Source organism: Nipponia nippon, unplaced genomic scaffold, assembly GCF_047370975.1.
Source record: "Nipponia nippon isolate SJK-2023a ecotype South Korea unplaced genomic scaffold, ASM4737097v1 scaffold_7, whole genome shotgun sequence".
Lineage (NCBI taxonomy): Eukaryota > Metazoa > Chordata > Aves > Pelecaniformes > Threskiornithidae > Nipponia > Nipponia nippon.
In genome coordinates, this window is record NW_028262391.1 from 31,897,955 (window position 1) to 31,916,850 (window position 18,896).

The 18,896-nt window shown below is 47.8% G+C and overlaps 1 protein-coding gene across 5 annotated transcripts in view; it reads right to left on the minus strand.

Moving 5' to 3' along the window:
- PLEKHG4 (pleckstrin homology and RhoGEF domain containing G4) overlaps positions 1 to 18,896 on the minus strand; it is a 91,949-nt gene that overhangs the window by 16,453 nt on the left and 56,600 nt on the right. For all 5 annotated transcript variants that reach the window (XM_087740173.1, XM_087740172.1, XM_087740171.1 and 2 more), the window contains 3 exons: positions 14,082 to 14,220; positions 11,470 to 11,592; positions 10,741 to 10,932 (listed from right to left, as the gene is read on the minus strand). In XM_087740173.1, coding sequence (XP_087596299.1) covers positions 10,741 to 10,932; positions 11,470 to 11,592; positions 14,082 to 14,220 — 454 coding nt within the window. The remainder of the gene's footprint in view (positions 1 to 10,740; positions 10,933 to 11,469; positions 11,593 to 14,081; positions 14,221 to 18,896) is intronic.

Sequence of the window (18,896 nt, forward strand, 5' to 3'; positions counted from 1 at the left end):
AAGGTCTTGGCACTGAACCCTGCAAAGCTGAGACACCAGTCACAGCACTCACAGCACAAGAGTAAAGAGTGACAAGGCACTTACCAGAACACAAGTCCAAAGTAAATGCTGCTCTGTTTCACAAAAATGCCTGCTCCCAGGTGTGCTCCTCTCATTACAGATCCTCATTTGGGCTTATTCCCTCTAAAGTCCAACATGGCTTTAGGCTGCTTTGAGAACTGACTCAACACCGATGTGCCCCTTGACACAGGCTGCTGCACGCACACTGTTACCAGGGACCTATGGTTGGAGACTGCCTTGTATGCTGACAGTTCAGAAGGACCACAATTAAAAAGCTATTTTACATCAAAATATATTAAAAACAAAATTATCCAGGCTAAAACCTTACTGTCACAAGAGCTGTCATCTGGCAAACAGTGACAAGCCTGTTTCTCTGCTAACTCAGAGACCAAGTAGCTATAGCAGAAAGTGGTCACCTCACCACTTGCTTGGATCTGCTTTGGGCTTTCCTCACACTCCCACCCACCAATACCAACAGCACGCTCGAAGGAAGGGGCTGGGGGACAGCAAGACTTCAGGACCTGCAGATATCCCCCTGGCAAGTCAATTAATCCGTTAAAAAATAGACCTCATCCTACCTTCCCATCTGTACAGAGGGGGTCCATATCCTGGCTGCACCCAGCTCTGTGCTGTACATTACCATCCCCTATGGCCAGACTGAGGCAGGGCCACCGCTTCAGTGCATCATCTCCTCGGCTCCGGCTATTCACAAGCAAATGCTGCTAGCCTAAATACCAGACTGAGGAGCCCTGGTAACCAGAGACAAGGCAGAGGGGGAAGGGGCCGAGCTTCACACGAGAACTACTGAAGTGTGTGGAGAACACCAGGACTGGGCGCAGGCCAGATCCCCTTTCTTCCACAGTGAAAAAAAAACAGGGAGAGAACGTCCCAACCAACCCCAAATTCAAGCAAAATCCAAAGCAAGCTGCCACCCAACACACAAAAGCTTTGGAGAAAACAGCGATCCCTTCTAGACACTGCGATGCTTTTTCCACACCTCTAAAAGCCAAAGCCCCTGCTCACTGCTAGCAAGATTTGCAGCTCTGCAAGCAGGCAGCTGCACTTGGAGGTACAAGAAACCATGTCATTTCAGAGCATAAGCATTTCAGCAAAGCCACCAAGTTAGAAGTAATCTCCACTCTACGCAGAGGTTCACTGTTACTCTCTTCCCCACCCTGTAGCACTCGACTTTTCCAAACTGCATTTGAAGCCCTGCCAGGGATTCAGTAGGAGCAGAAACCAAATAATCAAAACCGTGTCCTACAAGGGATGTAGCTAGTAAAAGCTCAGCTTTAAACAGCAAGGCAAGGACTTGCCCTCTTGAAACAAAAAGCTAAACCATTTCTGAGTTGCTGTGTAGCTCACAGTGCCTCCCCTCCTCTCTCCATGGGAGGAGAGACCACTAAAATCACCAGTTTGCCTAAAACTAGCTGCTAAGGAAAACAAACTTTAACTCCTATTTGCCTTTCTGCCTGTTACCAAGTGCTAGATGCTGTACAAACACTGCAGGAGGGCAACAGATGCGAAGCAAGTGCAGACTACAATCTCCTTGGATTTAAGTATAAGACAGGAAAACAGGTAAATACCCACAGCTGGGCAGGAAAGAAGAACAAGGGGCAAGGGAAGGAACACTGGTGAGGGTTGGCCTTGGCTCGCCGCAGCCCAAGCACCATCAAAGGGTGCTCGTTAGAGCAATGTGCTTGGAAATCCTTTCGCAGCAGCACTCTGGGTGAACACAAACAGAGCTCAAAAATCCCTTTGTTTTGCCTCTGGGCAGCCAGGCTTGACAAGTCCAGGAGAGTCTAATTACAGGAGAATATAATTGGATAAAATAGGACTGCACATGATTTCTGCTCACTTGACGACAGCACGAGGACCCAAAGGGCAAATGTGGCTCGTTGTGCTGGAGCTGGCGTGCAGGACGCGTGCTTGCCCTTCTCTTCTCTAACTGCTGCAACTGCCAAGCAACACCTAGGGTAGCTCCATTAGGAACAGGCTGACTCAACTGATGAATCACAACAAGCCACAATAATCCCTGCTTTGGTGCAATTCAGAGCTTCCACAGAGCAGCCTGTGCCAGTTTCACTGTGTATCTATATACAGACACACATGTATGTATATATAACACACATGTATATATTTATATGTGTATGTATGAAATGACTCCCTAGGAAGCTGGGCAGCAAGTGTCTTAGATTTGCCCTCCCCACAGCTTCCACTGTTCTGCAGCTGCAGAAAACCTCCCAACAGCCAGTGATGTGCAGTTTTCCCCTCAGTTTTTCCTTTTTGCTCCACAGTCGCTCATGAATTTGCATCCTTAGGTAGATTCTGCACTGATTTTTCTCCCACTATTTTTCTGTCCAACCAAAGGGATTTTCTCAACATTTAAAAGCTCCTGAGGACTCAGGATGAGTTTCCTCACAGTAAAATCAGAACCTTTAATGTTTGCCTTTGCTGCAAACCAGCCTTTTCACGTTTGAGGCACTGCCCATCTTTTCATCTGCTTTGTGCACTCATTGCAAAGCTTTGTTTGTCAATGAAATTCTGCTCACAGCCCCTTCTTACCAGAATAAGAGCAAATGCTGTTTCTCTGCCTCAGCAAATATTACCCTCTCTCCTTTCTGATGCTTCATCAGTTATAAACCCAAACTGCATGCTGAAATCTGCTTTGGCCACTGTCCCTCTCTCCAGCTGCCACTAACAACCGGGATCTGGTGGCTGGTCCTTCATTGGGCTACAGCCTACACCAGTGATGAAACAACCTAAAGACTGACTTGAAAGAAGTTACACATGTTGTGCGTAACTCACTGATGACTGAGAAAGCAGAAGGCATGAAGGAGTGAGCGTGTGTATTTGTGGATGTACGACCACTGCCTGGAGGAGGAGGAGGAAAAGGGCAGCATGTTTTCAAGCTTCTTTTAGTGAAGGGGAGAACTCCCCTCTTCGGAGAGCACCAAGAGCCTCACGTTACCAGCCAGATTCAAGATCAAGCCACAGCGAGATGCATGAGTCGCCAAAGCTGGCGACTTGCATAACAGCAACAAATCACTCTTCAGAGACTGATGACACCTCCAGAGGTTTTTTTGCGTGCTTCACTTTTACATCTGTCCCGACAGCCCCATTATTATGCTGTACAAATACCCTGCTGTAATAGTACACTGCAGGCCAGTGAGGACAGACTGGACCGTGGTAGGTGTCTCCCATCTGCTCTGCACTGGCTCTCTTCTAATGAGGTCCTCCATGCCCAGCTGGAGATTGTGAAACCTCCAGTATGCCCATGGGCCTGGGTGGGGAAGCCTGGGTGCTTTCTCTGTAGTCCTCAATTCACATCCTTTCCCCTGTGACAAGCTCAGCAAAACTCTGCTTAATTACTCAATGATGTGCTGGGATCTCTCTGCACTGCACTGTGGGTGCTTGTGCCTTGGGAGATGTGGAGCTGAAACTGAACCCAGACACCCCATGCGTTTGTTGGGCCTCCGTTTTTCAGGGTGGCTGACAAGGCTAGAAATAAGTCCCTGGTTTAAGAGCACATTAAGATGTACTCAACAGAATGTGAGCCCCTGCGGAGCAGCCAAAGGAGCCTGGTCAGAGGCAGCGGGTGCTCGCGAGAACCCTGTCCATATGTCCAAGGCTTTGATATGCAGATGGGAGCCATTGTGAGCTTCAGCCCCATCTGTACGCCGAGGGGAGCTTCATGTCCAGATTGCTTGAACAGATCTATTTAACTCCCGTGACTAAAGGGAATTCCAGCCTCCAGGAGGATCCGAGCATCCAGATGGATGCCAGCACACAAACATTCAGAAAATCTGTCACCTTGCGCAGCTCCTATCCTAAGTTCAGGGTGAAAAAAAAGCACCCAAACACAACATTTCACACACACGCGCAAGGCTGGGATCAGCTGAGAGAAGACCTCTGCTACCATCAGATCTTACATGTGAAGTACAATGCAGCTGCAACATGAGCTGGGAAATCCCTAAATCTGCTGGGAGGAAGTGCTGCTTCCCTGCCATTAGTGACTGGCTACCAGTGTTGTGACCCTGCAGGAGATTTGATCCCACCTGACTCAGAGAAGGGGAGCCCCAGACTTTCAGACAACTGTCAGTTTATGCTCATGGGCAGCCAAGGGCACAGAGGAATATTTACTCAGAGGTGCTCTGGTGATCAAGGATGAAGGCAGCAGATGCTTTCAACATGTCAAGCATTGCCCGCCTGCAAAAATAGCAGCGTCAGAACATGTGTGCACTCCTGGGATCGGGGAAGGCAGGTGAGGGGTGAGCAGCCTACATCCCCAAAAGATGCCATGTGCTGGCCTGGTATAGTATCCCCCAGCCTCTTATTCCTGCCATGCCCTCCAGTGAGGGGGAGGATTCAGCCAGCACAGTGGGAAGGAGACTGACCCCAAACAGACAGATCAAGGCTTTGTCCCCTGGCACATGCCACACACACATCACACAGACCTGCACTAAAGCAGAGCCTGAGGTACTGGGGAAGGTGCTCAAAAGCACCTCAACCCAAGAACCTCTCACCTTCAACTGTGAATTGTGCTTGAATTTAGCACATGAAAAACCCTAATTAATTCACTGCTGCCCTGTAACACTGAGAGACAAACTTATGCACCGGTCTCACACCTGCGTTGTGCAACCAGAAAGGTACCATTTAGCATTCACGTACTGTCACAGAGCTTGCTGGGAGCTAGGGGCACTGCTGTGATGTCAATTTGGCAATAGAGTCATTGATGAAACACAAGAGAAAATAGCCTGGGCACCAGCAGTGAGTTACTGCAGAAGTCATAAAACAGAACAGTTTCCAAATAACTAATTTTGTAAGACAGAAAAATACGGGGGAGCTGTAGCAGATCAGATTTAAACGGTCAAGACTTCTTGTCTGTGCAAGAGGGCTATCTCAAATTCCAAGGCAAAGCAGAAACTTTCTGATACATGAATAGCCATTGATGGGAAAGTCAACATTAGAGGCTCATTAACCTTGCAAGATGACTTCTCCAGCAAAAACCTGTTAGGAAGGAGAAGAGAGAGATTTCATGCATTAACCTTGCACGAACTCTGCCAGAAGATCGATTTTCCAACCTCTAGGCTCATTTCCCCAACTGCTTCAGGCTGCACATGAAAAAGGACACCCCTGAAATGGGAGAGCAAATCAGACTAGATGTCTGTCTAGGGGCACGACTTTACAAGTGTAACTGAGGAAGGAGAGAGAGAGAAGAGAGAGAGATGAGACAGCTGCTGTCAGACAATGCTGAAGTGAGACAACAGTGGCTTCCCCTAAAACAGGGTCACGGCATCAGGAAGGCATGGTATATATTCCTCTGTTGTGCTACTCAAATCTTCCTTCACCATCTTCAGTACTTGCACCAGTAACCAGATGAAAGCTGTTTTTTGGAAATTTCATGCAGCTCGTCCCCAGAAAAGTAAAGCCAATCTCTGAGCAGAAGCAGAGAAGTGTGTGCTAAGCCTCTCCCAGAGACTTCATAAGCCACAGCAAAAGCCTCATTTGCTCAGAGGTGCTGGGGGGCAAAGCTGTGTTCTGACCTGCACAGGACTGCTAGCAAGAGACAAGCATCGCAGCATGGCAACCTGCATCTCTGTTCATAACAGGTACGCTACAGTAAGGACACATCAAATGCCTCTTTTTCCACTTTGGTGCTAAGTTCTAGTCTCCACATCTCCTCCAAGCACATTCCCAGAGCAGGGAATCATGCTGCCCTTTTAGTAAAATAAACTCTCAACCTAGGCCAAACAGCCTGAGATGGGGGGGGGGGGGGGCGGGGGGCGGGGGGAACAAGCAGAAAACAAGATATCAGCAGGTCACTGTTCTGAATCTTTTGGGGAGAAGTGCGAGGTAATGACATCTGTGGAAGTCAGCTACCTTATCATGCTCTGGATTTCTGCTGTCACATCTAAGATCAGATCTGTCTCTCAGAGCTGGGAGCACTGTGCCAGCAGGTCTCAGTCACTCACAGGACAGGAGCCCAGCAAACCTTGGACCAGTCTAAGAGAGCAGCCCCGTCTTGTGCTGTCCACAACCTCTAACAGAAGCCCAGGCAGATCAAAAGATACCACCTGCCCTGTGTGTACATCCAGCTAGGCTGGAGGCATGCAATCCCAGCAACAACTTCTAGCTACAGTTAAATTATGCCCACTGAAATGATCATGCAATAACCTCTAATAAAGAGAAAGAGGGACAGGCACTGCTGTATAACAGACAGCGCAACCCTGGGATTCGCAGGGACCATGCAAAGATGCACACAGCCCACAGGGCTCTGTCTGAGCGCACAAAAGCCTCACACAAAGCACTCTGATTCGTGCTGGATGAATACAGACGCGCACAAGCAACTGAGTGAAAAGCCTTCTCTACATTGTTTCCAAACAATCTCAATACAACTCACACGTCAGCCGGGGTGCCGGACACTTGGTACTTACAAGAGGGTTTGCTGTGTCTGTCTGCTGCCGGAGTCAAGAAGGGATGTGTTCGACTCAGAGGGAAGGTGCATGGAGATGTGCAGAGAGGCTCTCCTGACAGCGGGGCCTGGACGGATGGGAAGAAGGGCCCCAGCCCCTCTTTGGGCCCCAGAGGCAGCAACACTTGTTCAGGGGATGGAGCGCAAAAAGGCTGGCATTCCTACAGCAGCAAGGACAATGGGGAGGGATGAGGAGGCGCTGCCATAATCAAATGCAGGCCAGCTGGCCCTCCCCCAGGAAGGGCAGGCACCTCCTTCACTTGCCAAAGGCTTTGTTTTCTAAGCCACAAAGAACAAAGTGGCTGAGGAGGAGGGCCAGAGAAGGAGGAGAGCAGAGGAGAACTCACTGTGGGGGCAGATCCACACGTGAGCATAGGTAACCCACTCCACAAGAGTTGTGAACACAGATGGAGAGGGGTTTGGCAACACTCTGCCCACTCCAAGCAGAGCTCAGAAGCAGCAGAAAGAAGCCAGGGATGGCTGCAGATCACTACCGAGAAACCAGAATCAGCACAGGCTGACAGCCAGGGGTCCTTTCAGAGAAGGGGTCCAAGGGGTGGCAGCCAGAGAATGCCACTGAAGGAACAGCTCATGGAGCAGAGCCCAAAGAAATCCGAACCAGGGAAATGCTACCATTTCTCAACCATCCTCATCCCAACAATCCTGAGCACTGGGCCTCCAAATGGCTTCCCTCAGAAAGCAAATGCAAGGCAAGGGCCCAAGCTGCAACAAGCTCCCAGGCCATGGCAGAGCAATGCCCACACTTTCCCTGAGCGCCAAAAGAGGCAGCATCTTGCACAACATCCTGACAAGCAGGAAGGAGCCCCTGGGGCTGCCTCAGGCCCCCCGGTAATGATACGGGCAGTTCAGCTGTGAGGCTCTGGGCACCACACCACTGCACAGCTGCAGGGTATGCAGGTGCTGAGCCAGTGTGACGGGACTCTGCCCCTTCCCGCTGGGTCAGCGCTTTCTTCCAACACAGTGACTTTTGCCAGCAAGTATCATGCGCCTTCGCTACCGACCTTCTGCAGGACTGGTTGTCATCCCAGGGCTGGCAGAGACCATGCTGTGTGCTCTGGCTCATTAGACGTGCCTCTGAGAGTTAGGTAGCTGTGGTCCTGACAGGGCACACAGCTCTCACATGGGCCATTTCAAGCCTGTGGACACAGGCAGCTGGGCATTTTGCTCATGGTAAAGTCAAGAGCATGCAGAGAGCTGGGGATAGAAGAGTGACCTGGGAAATAATTTCACCCAAAGAAAGCTTGAGAAAGGAAAAAATGTGAAGGCTAACAAGGGAAGCAAGGAGAGGGAGACTTGCTCTAGCTCCTCCTGGTAATGTACCTATGGCAGTGTTACTGTGAAGCCAGGACAGGCAGTGAGAGCGAAGGCTACTGGGGACTGCCCTTGCAGGCACCCCAGAACAAAGCAGACATCAGTGCTTTTGGTATAACATGCACACCCTTGCTTGCTCAGCTTCCCAGTTCTTCCCCAAAGCACTGTGTGGTGCCAGATCCCAACAGAATCCTGGAACTGAGTAAACAAGGGACAACGGCCAGACCAGGCTTGAAGCCACAGGAAGATGGCAGGTCCCCGAGTATGCCCGCACTGAGTCTGTGGTACTGAAAAACAATCCTCTGCCTGCAGTCAGAGATGGGGAAGGCAGCTTCCTTCACCGCTCCTCCTGCCTCAGCCCAGCCATCATCCAGCCCTTGTCAGGCACAGAGAGCTCCTGCCACAAAGGAAGCAGGGACAAATGGAAACATCCAGCTTGGCACCAGTCATGGCTTTGGGGAGGGAACCCTGCCAGCCCATGTGCAGGCTCCATGTGGTCTGGCCCAGCTCAGCCTGCTTCATCACAGGGAGTCTGACAGACCATCAGGAACTGCCAAGCAGTGAAAAAAACAGTATGGCATCTTGATGGACCATATGGGGTCACGCTGTCCTGTCCCATGGCCTGTCCAGCAGCCACAGTCAGTGGCTTGCTCTGACTTGTCCACCACACGCAGAAGGAGGCCCAGCAGAACAGAGCCTCCCATTCCTAGTAGGCAGCGAGGTGCGTGAGGGATGAATACCATGATCCCTGTGGTGGGCGCTCCACTCCCTTGGAGCATGCTGAGATCTTTGGAGAGATCTGAGCTTGCCAGCTCATTACCATAGTGTACATTGCTTACGCATCCTCAGGCTCCTTCCCCAAATCTTGGGGTCTGGCACACTGCAGGCTCTTTACAAGAAAGAAAATCAAGGACATTGCTTAGTTTAGACTCCTGCTACTGATATTCCCTCAGATATTAGGGAAGAGAGAAGGGGGTTAGGCAGGCACTGACAACATCACCACAGTAAGGTCAAAGCAGCTCAGCATCAGAAGAGAGTGAAATCAGTTTAGATAAAATCTGCTTTCCCCCCACCTCCCAGACCACACCACTGACTTTGCTTTGGGAAGGCAGACAGCATTCTGGAAATCAAGATCAAAATAACCAGCACTGAAAGAACTTTCATGCTGCGCACTAATTTCTGTACTCATCCTACAGCTGCAGGATGTATCCCCTCCACACCCCTGGTTTCGGTTGGCCACCGGTTCACAACACACATGTGTTGTATTTATAACACCAGCATTGTTTATAGTTCTACTGAAACCGGTAGGATCAAAATCCTCCTCCCTCACTAAGCAAGATACCTCTCCTTCACACCAAAGCAGTGCACAAACACACTGCTATCATTCAGTTTTCACTGGGGCTGTGGAGCATTGAAAGGCACAACCAAGAGGGATGCTGCTGCTGTCGCCAAGGACTGCATCCCCCAGTTGTCACCCACCAAAAAGAAGCTGTATGAGCAGGGCTATGAAGCCCTAGGAAAAGAAATGTTCCATCTTTGGGGTCTGTGTAACATTTGTGCCCCTGGGAACGGCCCAGGCTTTGAAGCTGTGGAAGAACACCCATTGTTGTCGAGTCATGCCCGACTACCCGGGCAGCCCAAGAGCTACTACCGCGATGTATTTCCCATGCCTGAACGGAACAGCTGCCATGTGCCACAGTCCACATCCGTGCTTCAGAGATGTCTAACTTTGGCTGGGCAGGTTCATACAGGACCGACGTTTGGCTTGGCCATAGACTTGCCAAGATGCCGAGCAAGACCTGGAACCTTTGTGTGCCTCAGTTTATCAGAAGAAAAATGACAACAACCATCCTTACCAGGATCCTTGCCAGGATCCCCCATGATGGCAACAGGTGTTCAGGGACCAATATATATCTATATCTATATATATATATATATATATATATATGAGCCAAGGCAGCTCAGAGACAGCAACTAAGTGGCACCTACATCTGGTACAGCTTAACTTCTAGTGTCTATTCTTTCTGGAATTTGAGAACTTCAATGCCCAATGTTTGTACAAGTGTGGAATAAACAGAGCACAGGCTCCCTGGCCTTCTGTGCTTGCCAAAGCTGTATTTTATAATGCACTTAGAAAATCTTACTGTTTATTCATCTGCAACTTTAGAAATTAAAGGGCACCAAATCCAACTGCAGGTCTGCTGAATAGGTGCATATGCATTAAACCAAACAGGTGAGAAGGCCAGGCACTCAGCACAGTCACCACCAGCATCCTCTCCTCCTGCTTCCCAGATGCCTGGGCCAACCCAGTCCCCTTGGGTCCCTCAGCCACATTGCCCAGTACCCTGTTCTGGTGCTCCATTTCCTCACACCGGCCTCCACAAGAGAGGGGCTGGGCTATATTTAGTGCTGAGTAGCAGGGAGCTGCTACTCCTGATGTGTCAACAGGATGACTTTACCAGCATGTAAGGATACCATATGAAGAAAATGCAGGCAGCCTACCCTGGCCTGGTGGCCAAGACTGGACACAAGCAGCCAGTCTTTTGGCTTAGTGTCCAAGCCAGCACTGCCATAATTCTTCTGTCCACTGCGGCCATGAGAGGGGCCTACGAGCTACAGCTCAGACAGCAGAAGACCTCTATTCTTAAGAGATGAGGACATTTTCTTGAATACACACCCACCCCTTCTTCCACATACTGACTTGAAAAAAAACACTGCAGACACATGAGCATGAAGGGGCTTTTGCAGGTCATAGATCCAGCTCCTCGTTGGTGCACACACTACATTTCACATCTTTCATAAACAACCAAGCTCTGGACTGAGTCCGAGCAGGCTTTTTACACCCTCCTCCGTGCAGCAGATGCCTTTCTTACCTTGTCAAAGAATTCATACAGCCTAACTGTCTCACAGATTCGATGCCTGTTTTCATCCAGTTGAGTGCAGAAATCTTCCAGTTGATCTTTGTAGGTCTGCAGCTTTACCCTGTAAGAATGTACATCCACAGAGGAAAAGTCTTCCCATCGATCCATCTTCTTTAGTGCTTCCTGCCCCCTTCTGCAATATTCCTGAAAGCAAAATGCAATTGCATATAAGGATAGAGACCTGACATAGACAGGAGATAATCTTCAAGGTCATTAACAGCTAGGACTAATTAGACTGTTTTTTAAGGTTCAAATCACATGAGCAGGGGTGTACTTGTTTACAGCAGAATTCTGAAGAGTCCTGACCTCTGTTATGATTTACATGAGCCACACAGTAGCTTGTAAATGCCTACGCAATAAAGCCACAGGTCAATTACGATCAAAAAAGACAGTATTACAAGCACATTAAGGAATTAACAAAAAAAAAAAATCCATCTTCCATCACAGTAGTTATTTTCCTCAAGACTGGCAAATGCCACCTACTGAGGGGCTGAGCTGGTGGCTTTGCTACAAAAGGACAGCAGGAAAGCCAAGTAGTGTAAAGGAATGACACACACTTTGGTGATGAATCCTCTTACCAATGCCATCTTAGCATCATGGGTTTGGCTGAGCATGTACAAGGCACGTATGCTGCCAGCTCAGACTCTAGAGAATATGTTTTTCCAATCAGACAACACTTACACTGGCAATAAGATCAAACTCCCTGAACCGCTTTTGTGCTTGAAGCAGCATCTCCAAAGAATCATCCAGGTTGATTGTTTCCTTTAGCTGTTTTCTGCCAACATTCTCGATCCAACTGCTGACCTAGGAGAAAAGGGAAAAGCTCCACTATTAGTCACTCCGTGCTACTCATGAGGGTAGGCCTTTATGTGGAAAGAGCAAGGAATTGCTCTCATAACGCTGGTCATTTCATTACTGGAAAGAATGTGCATGTCCACTTCCCCCCTCCATCCTGGCATTTCAGCCTGAGACTCCTGCTAGGAGTTTTTCCGCTTCAGGTTACTGAGTAATTGCAAAGCTCTGCTATTGCTCACTAGCCTTAGGCATAAACAGGGCAAGTAGCTGCTTGGGCTCTGTTTCAGGTGAGCCATGGTCTAATGCAAGCCCTGCAACCTGCAGCCTGGCCTGATATTCCTATTATTGTTACCCCCAAGTGGGATAAAATCTCCCTGCTGCCAGGTTTCCTACACCACTTCCCTTTTCTGACTGGCAGGACATGAACTACGTCAGTGTGAACATACTGACAGATTCTCCCTATCTGCAACGTTTCATGGTTCTCTGGGACTCTCAGCTACTGGTTTTCTGAAGGCAGCTTGCCACAAAGCTGTGCAGTAACTGCAGGTTACTTGAGAGAGCCCAGCCACTGCCGCAGTTACAAACCTATATCCTCAAACATGGGTAGAGAACTAACGAGAGTGTTCTAAAAGCAAAGCATACACAGGAGGCCAGGCAGGATAACACAGCATCTCCATCAACAGTAGGTTTTAAAAACAGGCTAGTAAACTTGTCTGCAATGCTTCAGGCATAACTGCACCTGTGGGAAGGGACAGACTAAACGTTTCCTAATGCCCACACATCCTGTTTTCCTGCATCATCCCAACTCAACCTCTCAGTCAAGGACAAACTCCTCGTCTTCTGGACTGAGAGAGGGTCCGTGCCCATGGAACAAACCCACTGGCAAGAGGTGGAGATGGGGTGGGTTCACAGATTGTGACCCATACTGCAAAGGGGTACACTGCTGCTGCCTAGAGCGCCTAGGCAGGCTTAAAAGCAGGAGCAGCTGCTGCCAGCAATGCTGCCATCATTGGTGATCTGCAAGCAAAGTAAGCTGGGAACAGTCAGTTTTGCTCAATTCAATCAAAAAAGTGCAGCTTAAAGCAGGGACAGGTTGCAGATCCTGCCTTTGTGCCTTTTTAAATTTCTGTGTAGTATTAAGAACCTCTACATTTAAGGGAGTTTTTACTAGGTTCTTGCGTCACACTTCTCCTGAACACATAGTGCATGGCACCCGAGTGTCTACCTCCAAATGGGAAATCATTAAAACTCTTGGATCCACCTTGCCCTGTGAAAACAACAGGTAGGCTACAGCCGCCTCTGCAAATCCAGTTCTCTCCAGAGAAGAGCCCAGAATCCTAGAAGAGCACTGGTGAAACTGGTCCTAGCACTGATCTTAAGGATGCAGGTGCCTAAAGTGAGCTCTAAACAGCATACAACCCTTCACACACACAGGGTAATAAGTGATATAAAAAAAACCTTCTCATTGGTGACGAGTTACAGCAAAGGAGACTATGCGACTCCATAATCTTGAGTTAGTGTTCAGCCTTAAGGAGCACACCTGGGATCTGCAACACTGAAAGAACTGATCAGATCTTGTAGGATGCTCAGACAGCCTGAGCTACTTTATGACTTTTTAAGGTTCTCTATCTACACAGCTACAGGTTTCAAAGGTCTTTCTGAAAACTAGTGCCTGTTTGCTTCAATTATCCCACGGCTGTAAAGAGTTTCAATGAGCACCACATGAAGGGGAATTTTAAGCTCCCACAGAAGTGCAGGGGTGGGGGGATTGAGCATGGCTCTTGGCCTAAGGACAAGAGGCTGTTCCCCCACCTGGAGACTGCATACAGGGCTGCACCCAGAGGCAAAAGGAGTGTGCCTGGGGCTGCACCCAGAGGGGAAGGAGGGTGCCTGAGGCTTATCAGATAGCAGGGACCTGAACACTAAACAGAGTGCACAGCAGGGATGGGCAGCTAGCATGGGGTACGCGATGCGTGACTCGTTCAGCAGCAGGATATAAGCAAACCCTGAAGGACCTACAGCCCAGAGGTGACACACAGACTCATCATCAGCTTGTTGCCAACACTCTGCTGCTGGTCAAGGTGGAACATGAAGAATGGCTCCTCAACAGTCTTGCTGGGAGGGTACTTTTGCTGACCACTGTGAAAAGACAGCCCACCTCCAAGGGTACTGCCAACCAACAAGCCACTATGCTGTGGTCTTTAAGTATGGAAAAACATCACAGATGTTTATGGGGTTTGACTGATCCATACCTACAGAGCAGCCAGGAGACTTTTACTTGGCATCAAGAGATACCAGGCAAACAACGGCTTAGTTCTCAGCATATCTGAAAATGTATCCCAAGTTCTAATGTTCAGTTGTTCAGGTGTTCTTTTTAAGGGTCTACAGGCATCATTCTACACCTTCACACTAGAGATCAACAGGCCCAGTACCTGCTGTAGGATGCACAGTCAGAGGGTGGCAGCAGGCAGTCACTGGAACTGACAAACAGGCCTTACCTCCTTAAAACATTCTTCTACTTTCTCGAACTCCATCACCAGCTCCAGTTCCTGGATGCGTTTGTTCGACAGCATCACCAGTCGGTGGACGCCCTCATCAACTCGATTATAAAGTACGCTGGCAGCATCAAGTGCGTCTCTGGAAGAGGACACAAGTCTGGTCAGGGGTTTTGCATTAGGTTCTTCCCCCAGCACTTCATGCAAACATGACCTGGCTAACAGCAGCGCTTCAGTCATCCTCCCCGTGGGACCCGTAATGGCCATTTCCATATGGAGAACAGAAGGAGAATAGTGCTGCTCCCTGCACGTTCCTGTGATTCACCACTCTGATCTCAATGCAGACGACCTGGCAGGAAGGACAAGAGCATCTCCTCCCAGCCAGGCTCCTTGCAGAACTTAGTGCACTTGCCACACTTTCGGATAGGATACTCAGCTTTTCATAAACACGGATTATTGCATCAATGGGCTTTCACAAAACACAGGCTCAGGCAGTCTCAGTGTCTAAAACCACCATTTTAATTTGATTTTTAATTTTATTTACTATAAGCAATCACTAGGAAGCAAATCTCTCCTAAATAACAACAATATAAAGCACTTGATGCCCCACTCACTCTCAGGAATTTCCACCAGCCAAACAAATATGCAAAGTGTACAGCACCCCAGCGCCAAGAGAAATTGAATTTTACAATGTTGTGCTGGAAAGATTCAAAGACAGAGCTCCTCATCTTCCACAGGCAGCTGTGCTAACCAAAGCGCAACAGGCAACACCAGGCAGCACTCTCCCTGCCAGCCTGGCCACAGCAGAAGTTAACGTCCTCCGTGCACAGGCAGGGATAGAGGGGTTCAGGCTGGAGCTCAGTGCCCTTCAGTGCTGGAGCCAGGGAATGAGCACACCATTTAATCCTGGCACGATGATGAATATTAGCAGGTTCCTTTCAGATGCGTGCAGCACCTCTCCAGCACAGGTCTGACCAAATAAGAGCCAGGATCCAGAATATCATTCAAGCGTATTCTGTCTTTGTGTCCCTGAACTTCTCATATTCTGCTTCTAGATTTCCCCTCCTTTTACAAGTATGGACTCGACAGACTCCTTCAACAAAAATACTACAGCCTTCTTCAGCTGCGCTCTACACCAGCATGTTCAGCTGCCTGAGCATCCCCTGTACTCACCCTAAACCAGCTTTCATTTTGCAATTGTCTTACAATCTTCTGGCTTATGAGAGCATGGCTTTTTTATCATATTATTAAAACCATCCAAAGCACTTGTGAATAATAAACTCTGAAAGCTTTGCTAATGGAAATTCTTAGAAGCAATTCCGCATTCACATTTATTTCTATCTTAGGTTATAGGCATCTTGAACCTATGAAATGCAACTGGAAACGAGCATTTAGTGGCAACCATCCTGTAGTTTTTAGATAGTACTTAATTGACATGAGGTAGTACAATAGGTCTGGACAACTAGCTCTGCATAGCAGAAATCCACAGGATTTTTCCATTCAGAATTCCACCCAGTGTACAACAGCCAACTTCTCAAACCCCAGGCTCTTAGATACTTTTGTTTTTCCTCTTCAAAATGCCATTAGACTGAATGAGTTTCCCCAAAGTGCAGCCAAAAAAACCCGAATTATTTCTGGACTAAGATCAGTGCTACTGCAGTGCAGAGGAGACAGGTTCTCTACAGAGAATCTGCAAGCTTCAATGGAAAGATCCGAGTGGTAACACTGCTCCTGCGTCTCCCAAAACCACCATAAACAAACAGTGATGATATGACCCTTCTGTTTTGTAATCCTTTCCCAGGGACGCACCCAGATCTAACCCAGGAGACTTGCAGCAGCAGAGCCATAACCACTGTCCAAGCTGAGCTCTGGAAAGCGTGTTTACAGAGCAGGTTGTAAAGGCCAGTTCCCGTCAGCAGCAGTGACACAGCTAGGACAGCTAATGAGAAACAGTTCGCAAGATCACTGGAAGTTATATTTGGCAACAACATTAATGCTGTTTGGTTTTGTGCAGCAGAGCATATCTGTCAGGTCCTAGTTTCTGAAAAAGGCTCCAGCATACTGATGGCCAGACAGGCAGACACCCTTCGGTCTTACTCCCCCACCTTTGAAGTCCCTACTGGCATGAATGCTCTCATCCACTCAGGAAAGCACATCGATAACAGCAAATGCTCTTCCTCCCACCAGCACAGACAAACAAGCGCCTATAACTTTAGACATTACAGGCTGCTATATGCAAGCATTTGCAATATGCAAGCATTTGCAATTATCCTCTCATGAGGCAAAATATTCTTCCAAAATTTCTCCGAGCTTCCATGGAAATCACTTTGGTGTTGATGCAATTTCTCTGATGGCACTCATCAACAAGCTAGATTGACCTGCTAGACCTTTCTGTAATGGGAGACCTTATGTCCACCCAAGCCTGTGATAAAGTATGCATGGTTTCAATGCTTAACAAGATATCACAAGATGGTAACCTTATGGTATAGCAACTCGAAACGAGTTCCAGCTCTTGCATTGGCTTACCTAGCATGGAGTGTGATCTCATATAGGGAAAGGGAGTCAGGGAGTCCCGCTCCACTCCTTTCCATACCTGATGGAGGAAACAGGACTCCAGTTGTCTCAAATCTGAGTAGTTTTCCTTGACAGGAGTCAGTCACAACCTGGGCTGCAAGGCTCTAAATACTAAAAGATTCCCACATAGCAGACAGCACATTTCCAAAAGTCACAAAACATAGGCTCTCCTGAAGACAACGCTGCAACTATGGGAAAAAAAAAAATCACCCTTAAGGTAGAGGGATAGGAAGCGATTACAAAACAAATGTGTTTTAAGGGTTTTTTGGGGGTTTTTTGGTTTGGTTTTTTTTTTTTTTTTTTTTTTTTTTACAAACAAAAATAGGCCTATCACAAACTCACTGTGTGAATTCACCATGCCACTGTGGACGAGACCAGTCTCTTGGAGCATACTTGAGACCAGTATTGGCCTTATGACCAGCAAACCACTCCAGGGAAAGTAAGGTTCAAAAATGCAGTAATAAAATACTCCTGCTGACCCAACCCACCGAGCTCTGAGGAGCCCACTTCAGGAAAAGAGAGGGGGCTCAGGTGAACTGCTTGCTGCTGAGCTGAAGGACTGAAAAAAATCCACCCCAAACAGTGCTCTTCTGGCCCCACACATGCTCCTTCCACAGAAGGAATTATCCCAGATTATTGGCAATACTAGAAAAATAAAGAACCAGATTCTGAAGATCTCAATAAGACCAAACCTTCATTGCATTTGCAGAAAGTGGTAGGGGGAAAAGCAAGCTAGAGCCCCCAGCCCTCTGCACCATCGGATGCAATCCACGTCCTGGCAAATAATGCAGCAGCTACACACATCTACAGATACTCAGTCATCTTCCCTCTATGTCTCAGCTGATTCAATGGTACTAAAAGTAACATCCTGTTACTGAACGCATACGTGGAAAACCTTTGTGTTACTGATCCACAGGCATCTCAAACTTCCCTAGAGTCAGTCTAGGATGCATTTTGGAGTTTATACTATGAGCAGGGACTGGACAGAGAATTCATTTCAAGTAAGAGGTCTGGAAATTAGCTCTTGTTTTCATTTTAAGTTGGGCTGTTTAGAGCATATATCATTACCTAAGATCCCTTACTCTTATCATTTAAGTCATTTTGTTTTCTGTGAATGCTTGCAGCAGGTGATCGATACACTTATCAGGGCACAACCCAACACCCTAAGGCTGCCCCTTCTCTTGGCCCTGCCAATGGTTTGCTGAGTGACTGCAGACAAGCCACCCAGAGAAAAAAAAAAAGTTTCCAAATGGCTCTTCTGGGCTCAGAGCCCCAAAGGGACTTCAGGCGTGGCCGTACACCATCCCTCCTCCTCTTCCTCAGCCAAGTTCCTCCAGCATCCCAGCACCTCAGTCCTTAGTTTCAAGGTCCAGCCACGCCGTTTTCACACATTCCCCCACCCTTGGCAGACACTCATTAAAACCTCAACATCTAGTTGTTGGTCTTCCATTGCATCTCCAAGGTAACTCCATTCATATGTTGTCAGCTCTTGACAGTTCACTTTTACTAGCCCAACAGGCTCTCTGACTAACATCCATCTTTTACTCTTACAGAGGAAAATATAACCCTTTCCACCCTGTAGTATAAAGTAGATAGGCAAACTGAGCCAAACAAAGAAATCACTCACAGTCCATGGGAAAGTTCGTTTTTTCGATTCACTTCAGCACTTCCAGTGCTTACAGAAAGTATCCATTGGGCATTAAGTGCATTCTCCCAAATCTCTGTACATCTGTGTGCCTATCTACACACATCCATCCATTTGCTGATACACATCTTAAAAACCTCTTCCTAAATCATTTCTAGTATACTAGCAAGCTCAACGATATCCTGCAACAGGGAGTTTCATGGGAAAATAATACCTTGCATAAACAACTATTTCTTTTTCAGAGTCAGAATTGGGAGTTTTTCATTCCTGTTCTTCATTGCTTTCAAGGCAGCTTGGAGTAAACAATTCAAATATTGAAAATTTGGTTGAGGAAGAAAAGGTGACTTCCATCCTGCCACACAATGGGCAACACCTGCTTGTTAAGCACCTTAAAGATATTTTAATAGAGGCCTGAGCAACTCTGAGGAAGAAAAGCAGAGAGTTGTTTGAAGTCAGTGGAAAGTCTTGTCTAAGCTTAGATTTGTTTGGATGCATTGCAATTTCCCTGCACATGTGAGTGTGGTAATAAGAGTCTTTCACTACATTCTTCCATGGTCAAATCATCCAAAGTAATTTTGCAATAGTGCAGAGTCAATATA